At 34.0% G+C, this 17,541-nt stretch overlaps 1 protein-coding gene across 1 annotated transcript; it reads left to right on the top strand.

Moving 5' to 3' along the window:
• The first annotated feature begins 7,671 nt into the window (after positions 1-7,671).
• Positions 7,672-16,504, top strand: LOC101894157 (run domain Beclin-1-interacting and cysteine-rich domain-containing protein). The gene is made up of 6 exons (XM_005182280.4): positions 7,672-8,050; positions 10,735-12,574; positions 12,639-13,029; positions 15,177-15,344; positions 15,414-15,765; positions 15,841-16,504. The coding sequence occupies exons 1-6, from the start codon at positions 7,856-7,858 to the stop codon at positions 16,036-16,038; spliced, it is 3,144 nt and encodes a 1,047-aa protein (XP_005182337.2). The 5' UTR covers positions 7,672-7,855; the 3' UTR covers positions 16,039-16,504.
• The last annotated feature ends 1,037 nt before the right edge of the window (positions 16,505-17,541 follow it).

Here is a 17,541-nt window from a genome sequence, read left to right as displayed (position 1 = left end):
GCCATAATTCGTTCTAAAGGTGACCAATTGGAACAAATCTAAACTTATTCTAAAATTTGATGCTATTTCCGACATTTTTTGCTTTCATTTAAAAAAAAAGTAAAAATTATGACGTTTGACTTTGTAGCAGTTTTTTTTTATCTCACTCTGTATACCTCCATATAGTGGTAGCACATGAATAGGAAAAATTCAGTTAGAAAAAAACTGTATTTTTTCAACTCATAAATTCATCAGAGAGCTACAGCAAAAGTAATAAAAATTCAAGGCCTTTCTCCAAGCATACATAAAAATACACATTTGTTGAATTAAAATGAATTAATAAGTCTTTATTAATTCAACAAATTAAATTGCACGTTACCAAAAATAGCTTTGTAATTATTATTATTTCTTGTTCATCTATCTGTTTCAAACAATCGAATATCAAATGTCATTACGGTTTTATATAATAAAGCCAAAGTATATACAATCACACACACACACACTCACATCGATGCCGTAGCTCTAAAAAGTCAATGTTCTAGAAATTATAAACAAAAAAAATTAGACGCATTAACATATATACGATATCACAGCACACCATCAGGTGGATATTTTGAGTGGTGCAAAAAAAAACAGAATTAGTATGAAGTGAAAAAATACGAGATTAGCGGCGAACGATCATAACATTTACACTTTTATATATGTATGTAGAGGAGGCAGCACATAATAACATAACACACAATGCGAAATTCGAAAAGACACCCAAAGCGAAACAATCTGTTTAAACTTGGCACATATCTAATGATATTTGGCCAAAAATTACTTTAGCCGTTTTGTTTTATTAGTTGTTACTAAAGGCATAAATGGATGGATGGTCTACTACAGCACACATACGAACATCATCATTCACATGGAGAAGTAGCGGAAAAGTTATATGAAATTAAAAAAAAAACTATATAATATATATAGCTGGTAGCTGTTTTGAAAAAAAGAAAGTGTTGTCTGACGATTTTTAATTCATTATTATATTTTAAAGTAAAAACATACGGGAAGGAAACAGAAATTAGGTCAAGGTTTTGCCAGAAGCATATAATGTGAAAAATATTAAGAGTATCTTTTGTGTTCAAGTTTAAGAAGTCTAGCGGCATATAATCATGAACAATATGCATGATAATAGTCAGGGGAAACCCTATTAACTTGATATCTTAAAATGTATGGTAAGAAGAGAGGGTGTAGGTGGATAAAATTTGGTAGAGATGTAAATGAAATCTAAGAAATAAATTGAATTGAAAATCGAAATACGGTAGTTGTGTGTCTTATTATAAAATATCAGAAATATGTTTGCGGAATCAAATTGGCTACTATTAAGCTTGACACATTTCCGATATTCAATCAAAAACAATATCTAAAACTTAATCAAATCGACTAAACTTTGAAACATGAAGCTATGGGCTATGTGTAAGAAGTGTCAAAGCAGAATCAATGATGTATATAATACCAATTTGGTTTAGTCTAAATTTGAGCTCCGACTACACATTTAGGAAATATAATTCAAGTATATCCATTTTAAACTTTTTAGTGAGGGAAGTTGACTTCAAAATATATTTTATTTATATATATTTAATATTTTTTTGAAGAGTTCAGGAACCCACTGATAAATTGAATGTCAAAGTACAACTAATTTGCTTGGAAAATGGGGCCAAAACTTACAAAATTGAAAAAAAAAATAGAATTTACGGAGTTATCAAAAAACTACCCACTAAGAACCCGAAATATCAAATTTCAGTTGATTTGGTTGGATTTTATTAAAATGTTTGGATTGATTTGAAATGTTCGAAAATCAGCTATGGTTATATTGGAGCCAAAAGATGAATCTGCATTGAATTCTTTCTGCGATGTGTTAAACTACACACTGAGAGTCCAAAATGTTAATTTACATTTGATTGTCATGGTACCATGGTTGAAACCTAGGACCACAATTTAAAAATTTCGAAAATCAGAAGCTATGGTTATATGGGGGCTATTCCAAAAAGGACTTACGTTCAATATTTTTTGCGAAAAGATAAAACACTCACTGTTAAAATTAAATGTAAAATTACAGCTTATTTGTTTGGAAATTGCGACTGAGACCTTCGAAATACCAAAAATCAGGGTACGTCGGGGTTTCCACCAAAAAGTACACTTACACTGACATTTGTATACCCTCCACCATAGCATGGAGGGTTTGTCATTCCGTTTTTAACACCTCGAAATATATATTTAGACACCACAAAGTACATATATTCTTGATAAGCATAAAATTTTATGTGGATTTATCGATGTCCCTCCGTCTACGTGTCTGTCCGTCTGTGGATGATGATGATTTTAGCGACATTATTCACCGGAATTGTTTCAAATTTCGTATTTGAAGTTCGTAATGGATACTACAACCTAAGACAGAAAATTGTCTGTGCAGGTCCACGTCTTCGTATAACCCCCATATAATGGTAACTCCACTCCCTATTTTCGGTATTTTGATGATTTTAGCTATATTATTCAGGGATTTTTTTAAGTTTCGCATTTGAATATTTTAATGGCTTATGACAAAAGTTACCTATGCCGGTCTATGTCGTCGTATAGACCCTAAAATAACAGCTACATCCGATATTTTTAAGATTTTAACAGAATTTTTAACGTTTTTGTTTTTTTTTTTTTTTTTTGAGAATTGCCAAATTCGTTCCAAATGGTGGAGGGTATTCAAAGCTCGGCCCGGCCAAACTTACAGTTTTTTTTTTCTTTTTTCTTTGTGAGGTAAAATGTCTAATAAAAATCCGTTTTGACAAATTACAGCCAAGTTCATTAAATACTGGGGCAGAAATCTTTAAAATACAGAAAATCAGGGGTAGTTCGGGAGGGCTATATCAAAAAAAGGTTCCACATTCAAAATTTTTTGTTGCTGTATATTTAACTGCCCATTTAGAATCTGAAATATCGAATTACAGATGATTTGGTTGGAAAATTTGGACTGGAACCTTCAAAATGTTTGTGTTTTTACAAATCTGCTTCAATAATGCAAGCTACTATGTTATTTCAATAGGTGGACAGACAGATCTTTAAGCATGACATCAATCTACATCGAATCTGGGATCTACGACGAAAATTTTGAGGAGTTGGATTCTTCGAAACTAATCACTCACACCAAACTTCCTAGTTACATGGAGCACATGGAGAAATGTTGTGTGTGACCCGATTTGAATTAGCTGAGGTGGTCAAATTTCATCTTGATTGGATATATGTAGCTTCCAGAGACATATTCGCATGAAGAAGTTAATAAACAAAGTTCCCTAATAATAGCTCAATTCTTTTTGGACAATGTTAGTGAAATTTTCTTGGTTTTTACAGGTAATCTAATGCTTAATTAAAGGTAGAGCGAAAGTATTTACACTTTGCAGGGACATTTCGAAATGATTTGTCAAATTCAATTTAACACAGACTTCCAAAGAGTATCTAGTCTGCATAAGAAAATCCTTTAAGGTACACGTTTTCACCTTGTGAATCAGCTGTTGAGACGTTAGACGTTATTTTTGAGATTTTATCGATAACATTTTATTTAACGAAAAAAATCTTCTTTCCACCATAGAATAGGAAATTTTGAATGCCAAACCAAGGTGAAATGAAACCCAAATTTCGTCATACTCTCCAGAAGCTCGGATTTTCACACATAGGTATTTCTTAAAAAATTGAAGGTTTAGCCTAGTAGAACCATCACATAATAGAAACGTAGGAAGATTATCGTTAAATTTTTTCAACATCACTCCAAAGGAAAAACTTCCGACATATTTAGATGACAGCAGGATTGTCACTAAAAAAAGACAAAAAATCATCAGCAATGCCATAAATTATCAATTTCCGGAAGATAATCCAGTACACATACACTTGGCAACAAAAATGGAGAAGAATTCAACGAGCTAATGCCACCGTAGTGACCTTTATATCAAGGTAAATGAATAAACCATATGCGGTCATTGTTTAATTCCAGATGGATGCAAACGTATGCTTACATTGTAACAAAAAATGGGGGTAGTAGAAACACTATGGGCTGAAGTTACAGAAATCCTTTTTTTTCAGACAACAATACTTTTCAAATGATTTTACAATTAGTAACTTTAAAGTTTCCCTTTTGCTCCATGTAATGGTATCAACAGCCATCATAATCAACAACCACCAATGGCAATTTTTTCCTTCACTTTGCAATGTAACTTTGAAATTTACGTGGTTATGAAAAGAGGTATTAGAGACCGAACATCCACCAACATTAATGACAGGCAAACAGATCGACGGGCGGGCAGGCAGGCAGGCCGTCAGTTCGTCACCCAGCCAGTTGTCAAGTCGATCCGGCAGGCAGAAAAGCAATTCAAAATATAAAGATTCATATGTGTGTATGGAGGAGAACCGTAAAGTAAAACAACAACCAAAATCAACTAGCGAACTAGCAGCAGCAAATCAGCTAGCTAGTCAGCCAGCCAGCCAGGCAGTCAGTCAGTTAAGCACCACAAGGTATGCCTTGTTGTTGGTTGGTGAGAAGGCAAGGCAACGACGACAACAACAATGTTGGGGAAGAAGCAGAATTAAAAAGTAAAACACACTGCTGCACAGCACACAGTACTTATTGTATGAGCACTTATTTGATATTGTATGATGTTGACTTGTCGCCATTTTCGTGAATTTTTTTCAAAGTCTATATAATAATAACATTGAAAAAAATTAAAAACAACAATTTCAAGTGTATTTACAACAAGTCACCCAGATTACAAATAGATACAATCATTTCGTCAGCAAAAACAAACCATTCAATTATACATTTGCTTAATCTTAAAAAATAAAAATTTTAATTTTTTTATGTAATTAAATAATATGGTAATGTGTAAATGATAATGATGGACTACTTACATTTTCGGCCGATACATCGACGCTCATGGTTATAATTGATTTCTTTCTGTCTGTCGTTCAAATTAAATTATAGGTATATGTTACAATTCCAGAAATCGTTGGAATATTTTACAGATCCACTTTTCCCTTAGTAGAAGGCGATGGCGATTTTCTTTCTAAGTTCAAAAAATCTTCAATTGCAGTATATCAGCTTGAGCACACAACGAACGGACGAACGATGAAATGAAAATTTTCACAAGTCTTTTCTGTATAGATGATGTTGTCTGCCTGCCTTTGATTTCCACTTTTGTTTCGTTTTGCCAGCCAAGTCAACTTTACTCTCGTATCGCCACCAGACACACAAGTGAAACGACGAAAAAATGAAAAATTTTACAAGTCGAAATACAACGAGGCAATCAACCAGCCAGTCAGCCACAGCCACACAGCAAATAATAGAGCGACGAGAATATGTTATGTGGAACAATAAGAAAAAAATACAAGTGGTGGTGGTGTCTCTATAATAGCCAGCCAGCAGTCGAGTAATACAAAGAAAAATTCAACGAAATTTTTCTAAGTCCCAATTTTTTTACGACTTTGAAATTTTTTCTCTATTCTGCTTATCTGGCTGGAAGAACTTGTGTATTCCTCGGCAGATAGTATTTTTCACCACCACTTATTTTCTTATTTGGCACGACGTGGCGTGGAAAAAATTAATTTTTTCCTTATCTTATTTCTTTGTTGAAAAAATGAATTATATTTTAATTGTGAATTTTCCAAAAGAAATTTCTATCTTTCTCACTACGGTATCGAACAATCACGTTCGAACTTCACAAGCCACAGAAAAAGACAAAGTCGATGACTGGCACACAACGCTATTGGCAGGCCTCTATTCGTTTTTATGTGTATACTCACGATTACAGCCGAAAGTGAAAAAAACGCAAGTCCAAATATTGCGTTGCTTGACGTCTAGTAGATTTCCATATTGTTGTTGCTCCGTTTCGAAATGTTAAGTTCGTTTGATGCGTTCTGGTGCGTTGTTTTTAACGCAATTTTGGCACTTGGTTTTTGTTCGCGTTGCGGATGTCAGTTGTAATTGACAATACGTTTTGATCTACTTCCAACACAAGTGATTACGACATAACTTTGTTTTGCTATTTTTGTCAATTTTAAGCTAAAAAATAACAAATATTAAAATTTGTATTTTTGTAAAAATATTATAAATTGTTCTATTTTATAGAAACAGTCTATGTCGATAATGCAATGTGGAAATGCATTGTTTGCCGCATGTTTACCTTTCAAAGTAGGGATTTATAAGTCGATTTTTTAAATATCGGTTACTTGCGTTTTTGCAACTAAACCCAGTATGAATCATTGAAAGGGTGTTTTTTAAACGGTTATTTTTCTTATGGTCATGACCAAAGCAAGCGAGTTCATAATAAATATCAAATTTAATTTTGTACAGAACATATGTAAAAATAGTAAAATAGTATTTTCTTATTTTATGAGAATAAAAAATCATATGGCAGCGTAAATTCCAGTGTAGCATTTTTAATACATATCGATCGGATTCACAGCAAAATAAGAAAATAGAAGGCAAACTAAATAAAAGCTTTCCATGGAAGAATTAAGAAGATATCATTTTTGTGTTTTTATTGCTCTCTTCATGAACCTCCAAGCATGGTAGAAGAATACAGGTATTCGCTTCGACACAGCTGCTGGGACAATGAACTGTCAAACCGATTTTGGAATTGAAAATGTTGAATGAAAAATTATTAAAAATTGTAAATATTGTTGAGAAATGCATATTGTAACAACCTCCGATTTGCATCGTATAATAAAATATATAAAAATGTACTTATTTCTGACAAAACAATTTTAAAATTTTGAAAAAATTATGACATATCAATGTTTGCAAGCGTTGATGCATCTACCTATATGTAAAAATAGTACATTCTAAAGCTGCAAGTACATAAGAAGCTTGAAGTCATGGCTAGGCATATTTTGTGACATTTCACAAAGGGAGTACAGAGTAGCAATAAAATCCTACCGTCGTTGTCCATTATAACTTGACATTAATATGCCTAGCCTTGACTTCAAGCTTTTTATGTACTTGCAGCTTAAGTCAACCTAAAACTCCTTTGTTCATCTACGAAGAAGCCGATAAGTCAAAAATGCGCTTTATGTATTTTCTTTTAAAAAGACTATAAACATGCCATGGTACAATGATATGAAGGTAGGGCCATGGTACAATGATATAAAAGTAGGGCTTCGACAAAATCTAGAGTTTTTGTACCGAAATAATACTTTAGAGATATATAGTACATGATTTTGAAAAGAAGTGTTGACCTTTCATTCAGTTATCGCGGATTTCAATTATTTATTCAAAATAAATGCAACAAGTTGTTTAATTTTTATTGTTTTGATACTAATTCTGACATTACAAGCCAAACAGGTAGACCTCTATACTTGCAATTTTTTCAAAGTTGACCTACCTTCTCTTCATTGTACCATGGGTAGGGCTATGATACCATATGATTTTAATTTTTTTATTTTCTTGGCTTAATATGTCATCTTTATTTGTTTATGTATGTGTTTTCTTTTCAATAACAAAAAAATGTTCAGAAAACATTCAAATTCATTCAAACATTCAAATCCGAAGCATACAACTTGACAACCCTCCAGGTTGTACCAACGGTTGTATCGTGTGTGGCTTGCATTATAACAGAAATCGATTTTATGTGTCCCTAACTAACAATAAACAGAGCCACCATCGCCGATATATATTTGCACGGCTTTGTTGTATTGTTGCGAAATAGAAAAAAATATTTGTGCTAGTAAGGAGAAGAAAACAGTAAACATTCTATATTTCCTTGGATAAATTCAATAAATTCAACATATTCTCGTAAACATTAATCCAAGATACGCTAACAAATGCAAATGAAAAACAATAGTGCGAATAAACGAAATTATGTCACAAAAAGTAAAAGAAAAACTGCTACAGCCATTGTTTCAAAAGGAAAAGTGTCGTGAATTAGTTGTAAATTTTAAGAAATCAATAGAATTGTGGTTCTTGAGTGAGGCTGATGATACATTCAAAGAAATACAAAGTTCATGCTTTGATATAATACTATACGGTTTGGTGGATATAACGCATCAGAAAAAGGTAATAACTGCGAATTTTTTCTCTTCAATTACAAACGAAACCGAGAATATTCGATATTGTTGTACGTTATTGCATTGTCGTATATTTGGCTGTTAGTGAAAGTTTGTTTTCGTCAAATCGTCAGTCCTTTTTATGAGTGGATCGAGTGAATATTGTTTGTATTGTGGCATGAATGAATGGCGTCTCGTGTATGTCGTCATTATTGCAAGCTGGGCGTTTTGTTGTTGTGGATTCATTCGTTCGTTCGTTCAGGGGAGGTTGGTGGGGAGCACCAGAGTTGTGATGATGATGATTACGTAGTAAAGAATGCTTGGAATGCAGTCATCAGCCACTCAACAAACCAACCGACCAGTTCGTTGAACGACTTTTCACATTGAAGATATTTTTGTGTGGTATTCATGTTTGTTTACATGCCTTGAAGTGGCCCAAAGCATTGTTTTATCAAAATATGTGAAAATCACAACAACAAGCATAATACTATAAAATCTCAAGGTCGTACTAAATACAATAAAATTAGTCACAATGTCTATTTTTGCTATTCTTGGTATAGGTTTTTTTGGTCGATACATTTCTTCGTTTTGGGGAATTCCAATTCCTTAACTGCAATGCAAACAAGTTTGTTTTGTTGAAATTTATTTATCAGTTAATGCATGGTAAGTTAATGTTAAGTCAGTTTTGCTTGTTATCAACAACGTTTGACATTTATTTGCATATTAATAATTAAAAAATGTAATGGCCTTAGAATTAAAACGGGTCATTGTCTTCATAACGTTGTTTGGTGGTTATGGTGTCTGGTTGGTTGTTGGGTCAGGGTAATTAGCTGTAGGTACACGCAACAAATTGCAAATACTGGGTCAAGGCATCCCAAATAAGACACAATTTTTTTTGATGAAGGTTTGTCGATAACAATTTTTTTTATGAAGAATACATTTCGATAGTTATTTTTTTTATAAAAAATAATTGATAATAGGTTTTTATCAGCAAAAATGGTCGATAACAATTTATCTGTAAGGATACATTTTCGATAAAATCTGCCGACTACATTTTCTGCAAAGAAAGGACGATAAAATATATATAAAGTTGTCAATAACAACTATTCTATGAAGAAAAGTTGTCGATAATAGCTATTCTATACAGAAAATTTGTCGATAACAACTGTTCTACAAAGAAAAGTTGTCGATAACAACTATTTTATAAATAAAAGTTATCGATAATTATAAAAATAAAAGTTATCGATAACAACTATTCTATATAGAAAAGTTGTCGATAACAACTATTCTATGTAGAAAAGTTGTCGATAACAACTATTCTATATAGAAAAGTTGTCGATAACAACTATTCTATATAGAAAAGTTGTCGATAACAACTATTCTATATAGAAAAGTTGTCGATAACAACTATTCTATATAGAAAAGTTGTCGATAACAACTATTCTATATAGAAAAGTTGTCGATAACAACTATTCTATATAGAAAAGTTGTCGATAACAACTATTCTATATAGAAAAGTTGTCGATAACAACTATTCTATATAGAAAAGTTGTCGATAACAACTATTCTATATAGAAAAGTTGTCGATAACGACTAGTCTATATAGAAAAGTTGTCGATAACAACTATTCTATATAGAAAAGTTGTCGATAACAACTAGTCTATATAGAAAAGTTGTCGATAACAACTATTCTATATAGAAAAGTTGTCGATAACAACTATTCTATATAGAAAAGTTGTCGATAACAACTATTCTATATAGAAAAGTTGTCGATAACAACTACTCTATAAAGAAAATTTGTCGATAACTATTCTATAAGGGAAAGTTGTCGATAACAAATTTCCTATTAAGACAATTTGTCGATAACAACTTTTCGACAAACAGAAGTTGTCGATAACAACTATTCCTTAAAGAAAAGTCGTCGATAACAACTATACTATAAAGAATAGTTGTCGATAACAACTTTTCAATAAAGAAAAGTTGTCGATAACAACTTCTCGGTACAGAAAATTTGTCGATAATAACTTATTTTTAAGCAAACATTTTCGATAACATTATCTAAGAAAAAGGGTAACTTTTGTATAACGCAAATTGGTCGATACCATCTTATCTATAAGGAAATATTTTTGATAACAATTTTTATATAAGAACATTTTTCGATAACGATTTTTTTTTTGGATTATCAAGCGAGCTCTCCTATATTGTAGAGAGCAATGTTGGCGCTCCTCAAATACAAAATGCCAGGTTGTATTCCAAATTAAGGTAGATTCTTAATGAATGAACGTCCAATCCAATGACTTGCATTTCCAAAATAACGAATTTTATAATAAGAAAAAGAAGTTGTCAATGACATTTCAATAACGAAAGTTGTCGATAACAACTTTTAACTAAAAGTCGTCGAAAACAGCTTTTTAACAAAGTTTTGCATTTTTTATCGATGAAGGGAAAACTGGTTATTGTAGCACAAAGTTTTACATTTTTGCAGTTCTGGACCAGACTATTTCTTTTACATTATTGCAGTTCTGGAACCGAATATCTCTTATTAAATAATTTTGTCGTCAATTTACTCAGATATTGCTATTTTATTACAATAATAATACTTCTATTGCTATATATTTATGATTCCTTCCTTTAATATTAAATTAAAGAATACTTTTGATTAACACAAAATTTTCTTTTTTTTTGCATTTACAGCCACAACAAGACGACAACAATCAACACACGCTTGCAAGTGCAACTGGTAGTAGTAGTAGTGATTCATCATTGCCAACAACAATAGCAGCAACAACGGTGACTTGCGCCGACAGTTACCACGATGAGTCCGACTTGTATTCACCCAATAAAATAATCGACGACTTCGAATGGGTTCTCAATGCTGTAAACATACGCAATAGTGCAACAAAATGCTCTCAAACTGCTGGTGGTGGTGGCTTTGCCCTGAAAACGCGACCACCCACCCCACCGCCAGCCTCCTCCAGTGCATTGCAACGTCGTAGCTGGCCATTGAAACAATCATTGACAGCCCGGTTGACACAGTGGTTATGTCAGAATCTGCGAGACTCGGCAAATTTGTTTGTGTTTCTGCAATATTTAGTCTCCGATAAGGAACTTTTGGAGGAACACTATACCCCACATGCTCTGCTGAGACACGAAGAGTATGTCAATGCCATATTCATTGGCATGAGTGCATTTGAAACACATCAGTATGGTTTGCTGAAACAGATTGATACATTGCTCAAGGAGGAGGAGCAGAATGGCGTGGAGAATATGACGAAACATAAACGTTGCAATTCTCAACCGAATGTGATTGTACTGCCCGAGAAGAAATCACCACGTGCTATGAATCCATCACGTGATCGCATAGAAGAATCTGGTAATGGCCCTACTAAACACTCAACAGTATTGTTAACTATACGTAAAACAAAAAGTCTTCCGGATGTCAAAAGTAAATGCTCTACAGATGCCAAAGATGTTAGGGATGCTCCTGGCCACGGTCCCCGACCAAGGTGTAAAACCATAGCCGATATCAAACATAAACACAATAGAACGCCTGAAGGCAACATTCCCCAATTGTATGTTTGCGATGATAGCAAAATGACCCAGCCATCAAACTGTGATGATGACCCGAAGCCATCAACATCCCATAATTCTACCTCGAATCGTAGTCCAACATCAAGTTTACATTTAAATTCAACAGCTTCCACCACCTCCTCATCTTGCTCAGTTGCAACTTCAGTGTCATCGTCCTCTTCCAAATCGACCACAAGACATATACAACTCATCAACACGGATGATATAAAAATTTGGACTGACCACTCGTGGGAGCAGCAAAAGAACAAATCACAGGCACATACCCAGTCCAGCACCACACCAGCTCAAGCAATACCCTCGGTGCGACAGCGTGTTGCCGCAAACAAATCCTCTGCCTCCTCATCGTCCACCAAAAGCCTTAGCCCTTTGAATAGTTTTTTCTCCTCGCTGTTTAGTACCCCGCCTTCATACACATCCTGGTATACGGAACACAGTTTACATGAACAAAATCACCAAATACCTGAACAAGCAATTGATTCGATAAATTCCGATAGTCGGCATCACGGCCCTAGTGTAACTCCCACACCGCCAGTAACACTGCAATCGACACCCTCATCTTTGAGTTCAGCTGTTTTGGATAAATTCCTACCAATATATGGTAAGAAGTTGCGGAAACGTAATGCCCAAAACTTATTCGATGAAGTTAGTACAGCCTTGGATTACTCGACACCATTTACTCTGAACACCTCCAGTTCCTCGGGCATAAATACCAAAGAGGAAGGTGGGGCCACAACAAGTGGTTCGCCCACCACAACTGCTACGATGAAAAATTGCCAAAGTTTGACAAGATTTTTACAAATGTCGCAGTCATCGCGTAACAACACTGAATTGGAAAAGGAAAATGCTCATTTTCGTATTTCAGAGGCTATTATATCGGCTATAGAACACATAAAATGGAACAAGCAGGTACCCAATGAAACATTGGAAAATTTAAGTCGGGAAGGTAAGTTTCCTTGTAGACTTTCCAAATCAAAAAGTGAAAAATCACACTTCTCTCCCTATTTTAGCCACACCGTTGGCAACAGATTATCTATCCTCATCGGAGCACAACAACATGACAGCTACACCCTCAAAGGTAAAGGTACCCTGTAGCAGCGGCCACGAATATGTCGAAGGAGAACATGTCCCCTATGCCGAAGATGTATCATCGGTCGATTTACTGACAGCAGAGGTTGTGGGACTTTCTCTCATCTCGAAATTTGATGAGAAACATTTGCCCAAGGTGTCGGAACTGAAATGGCTCGTTTCCGACGAGGACACACCACAAAATCTCTTACCAATGCCTGATCTATCCGGCAATAATCCCGATGAACATGTGATACATTCGGTTACACGCGGCACAAAATATTGGGCGCCACCCAGACAGCAAATCATCTTTACCGATCATCCAAGCATGGAGTAAGTGAAGTGACATTTATGAATGAATATATGAAAACCCCCTGATTTTGTAAATATAGATGGGGTGGTAAGAAAGAGAGAAAAGACCTCCTCGTTTATTGATAGCAAATTTTCTATCCTAAAAAGTTGCCGACTTCTTTATAGGGACACTTTTTATGAACGTATCTTCTTTCTTGTAAAAATACTTGTTATCGGCAACTTGTTAGCATAGAAAATTTGCTATCGATGACCGATATTCAAAATCTTCTCCATCTGTGTTTGCAAAATCATAACAATTTTTTTTTTTTTTTTGAGAATACAGGGTGTGCTAAAAAAAACTGCAACAAAGTCAATCGCCATAATTTTTAAATTTTTTTAAATTTTATTAAATGAAAGCAAAAAATGTCGGAAATAGCATCAAATTTTAGAATAACTTTAGATTTGTTCGAATTGGTCACCTTTGGTACGAATTATGGCCTTTAAACGGCCAATGAGACCGTCACACGCTGCCCCAATGTTGATCTGCGGTATTTTGGCCCATTCCCGGCGAAGCGCTTGCTTGAGGTGATGGACACTTTGGTATTTTTTAGTGCCCACCTTGTTCTCCAAAATACTCCAGACACAATAGTCCAACGGATTGGTATCCGGATATTATTGTGGCCATTGTGCGCTGGAAATGAAGCGAGGAACCTCATTTTGTAGCCATTCTTGGATGGCGCGTGCTGAGTCCTGTTGGAATGTCCAAGGTCTACGGCCAGAATGTTTGCGTGCCCAAGGCTTTAATACACCCTCCAGAATATTTTCGCGATAATACTCGGCATTTATTCTGATGCCACGATGATACGAGTGAAGAGCGACCATCGGCTGTTATGGCGGCCCGCACCATCACCGTGCCCAGCGATTGAGTTCTGGTGGCCAACCGAAGGTGCACATTTTCAGCTGACCTCTTTGGCAAGTAAACACGATCATTTTGTTTGTTTACAAACTGCTGGACAACGAATAAGCCATTTTTCGACCACTGCGACGCGGGTTTCGATGAGGTCGCTTCTTTACTTTTCGAACCACTTCTGCTTATTTTGATGTTTTCTTCCGTCCACTTTCTTGACGTCGGGCTACGCTACCAGTATCACGGTAACGAGCAATGGTACGAGACAGAAAAAAAATTATTCACATTTAAACGCTGGAGTGCTCTAACGATATCCACTTTTGGTTTTCAAGCCAAATATAAAGAAATCACACTATTACCCTGGAATTCAATCACGAATAACTTTTTTTCTGGAAAATTCTCACCAAAATGCTTTTGTACGCTTGTAAACAATATAATGAGCTGTTACTGGAATAATTTTAAGAGCTGTCGGACGACTGGCTTAGAAATGACAGCAGTCTGAAATTGATTGCAGTTTTCTTATCTCACACTGTATATAAAGAAAATTACCGATAACAACTCTTTTCTAAAAAAGATTGTCGATAATAACGTTCCTATAAAAAAAAGTCGACTACTTTTCTGTAACGAAAAGAAGGCGATAACAAATCTTCATAAAAAGGCTGCCGTTAATAAATTTTCTATAAAAAATACACCAATAAAATTTTTTATTATAAAATCTTTTATATTCTCTTATATTCTATAAAAAAAGTTCCCGATAATAACTCTTCTCTAAAGAAAGGTTGTCGATAATAAATTTTCTGTCGATAATAACGTTTCTATAAAAAAATGTCGACTACTTTCTGTAACGAAAAGAAGACGATAACAAATTTTGCCTAAAGTTGTTGAAATTAATTTTCCTATAATAAAAAGTCTGAAGATTATAAATTTTCTATAAAAAATACATCCATACAACTTTTTTTATTATAAAATTTCTATAAAGAACCGCTGTTGAATGCAACGTTTAATAGAGATAAGTTGCCGATAACTAGTTTATTTGTGAAATAATGCTGATATAACTCTTCTATAAAGAAAAGTTGTCGATAACAAGTTTTTTATTAGAAAGTATTTTCTGTTAAGAAATGTCTTCGATAACAACATTCCTACAAAAAAAAAACATTGTCAATAACAACTTTTCATCAGAGTACATTTATCAATAACAGGTTAAAGAAAAAATGCTGCTGCTTCCGAGATAGCGGTTCTTATGCAACATTTTTAACATTAACTCCCGTTCCTTACATTTTAGACGCAAAGAATTGTTAAAGAAACAGAACTACCGCTGTGCTGGCTGTGGAATGCGTGTATCACCTCAATATGTCCAGAGTTTTCGCTATTGTACATATTTGGGAAAGTATCATTGTACCGGTTGTCATCGAAATCAGATTTCAGCAACACCGGCAAAGATATTGCAAAGGTAACTTGTAATAGTTTGAACATTTTTTTTCTTTTTGCTAACAAATTTTTATTCCTATCTCCTTTCTAGCTGGGATTTCAAATGTTATCCTGTCAGTGTATTTGCATATCGTTTGCTAGAGCAGATGTATGCGTATCCCTTGTTCTATGTACCCGACTTGAATCCTGCCTTATATTTTCGTAGTAAATCGCTGTTGAGTGCCCGCAATAGACGTTTACAATTGAAATATGTCAAAGACTTTATACGCACGTGTCGTTTTGCCTTGCGTGAACAGAACTATTTTGAGACGATACCCGATTACATCACATCGGACATTGATAATTGGTCCATGTCGGATTTTATAGATGCTCGCAGCAATTGCCTGCAGAGATCCATTGATGAACTGATAACCAAATGTGAAAATCATATTTTTAATTGTGTTGTAAGTGGCATTAATTTGCAGACAATTCAAATTTGAGATAATAATTCAATCATGTACTTACTTTTACTTTTTCAGCTTTGTACCGCCCGGGGTTTTCTCTGTGAATATTGTAATGCCGACAGCGTTATATATCCCTGGGACAGTCGTGTTGTACGTTGTGATCGTTGTGGTACATGTTTTCATCGAAATTGTTGGAAATCAATGGCACTTTGTTGTCGCTGTCAGCGTATTGACAAGCGCCAAGAAGAATACGAGAGTGTTCACAATGTTTAAGCCGCCGGACTATAATCAGCTCATAACATATATAAATACGAGGAAAAAACATTTATTATTTTCTAAGTTTTTGTAGAATTTATTAGATATTCTTAAAAAACTATTTTTATGTATATTGTCGACCCTAATTGAGACTTACTTCTTCAGCCCCTTGGAACAAAATCTAAAATTAAATTTAGTTTAAGGTTATAGATAAATTGTATATTTGTTACTTTTAGTCTTTACATATGAAACCTATCTCCAATGTTCTGTTAAAAAAATTATTTATTTTATAAATCTAAAACAGGAAACTCACACACACACATATATATATACCACAACAAATGTTCGAAAAGAATTAAAAAAAAAACTTTATACAATTCCTTTAAAATCCTAAGAGAATCTAAATCATCTGTTCAACAACAATTCTATGAGAATTTGGTGAAATAAACAAAGAAAAAGAAAAATTTATGAAGCAGATCGCAAATTTCGTTGTTTTAAAATTATAAATAAAGAATGCAACGTTGGGACGGGGTGGTTGGTACCTTCTTCAAGGTAACAATACGAACCCCTATTTTGGATAAAGGAATGATGAAATTTTTTGTCACTGCCAAAATCTCTTTGGCCCAAGTTTACTATTGCTGTGTTCTTCAACATGCAAGAATCTACTAGTTTTGTATTTTTTTTTTCGATTTCATAAGAGAAAAATCGGTTATCGCAGTAAAAAGTTTTAAATTCTTGCAGAACAGAACATATATTTAATTGGACTTGTATTGGAGTACCTAATATGTGGTAATTATATCGATGTTTGGAAATGAAATGCTAAAATACATTTGCTCTGTTCCGGAACCTGTAAAAATATTATTACAATGTTTTTACCGGTGTTTCCTTTACGATTAAAAAAAAAATGTCAGATTAGATTTTTGCAGGTTTTAGATCAGATCAATGGTCGTGTCTCCATTCTGTCCAAATTTAGGTTCATGTATTTTTGTTTATATTTGTTTTTTCATGATTTGTTCGAAATAAAGCATGGTAGAAGAATATAGGTAGATGCATCAACGCTTGGGAACATTGATGTCACAATTTTTAAAATGTTTTATCAAAAACAAGTATATTTTTTTAAATGTTTTCTTATACGACGCAAATCGTTGGGATATGAATTTTTCAGCAATTTTTACGAATTTGAATAATTTTTCAATCAAAATTGATTTGATTGTCTCAGCAGCTGCGTCTATGCGACTACCTGCATTCTTCTACCATGATTAATAAAGCAAGGATTTGATTATGATGACACTCGACGATCTGGCAGTTAAATACAACTCTGATTAAGATAGCTTGTCTCATGGTAGAAGAATATAGATAGACGCATCGACACAGCTGCTAGGACGGTGAACTGTCAAACCAAATTTGGAATTGAAAATGTTGAATGAAAAATTATTTAAATTTGTAAAAATTGTAGAAAAACGAGTATTATAATATCCTCAGAATGACGTCGTATAAGAAAACATATAAAAATCTACTTAT

Source organism: Musca domestica, unplaced genomic scaffold (genome assembly GCF_030504385.1).
Source record: "Musca domestica strain aabys unplaced genomic scaffold, Musca_domestica.polishedcontigs.V.1.1 2, whole genome shotgun sequence".
NCBI lineage: Eukaryota > Metazoa > Arthropoda > Insecta > Diptera > Muscidae > Musca > Musca domestica.
This window is presented reverse-complemented; position numbering and strand designations above follow the sequence as displayed.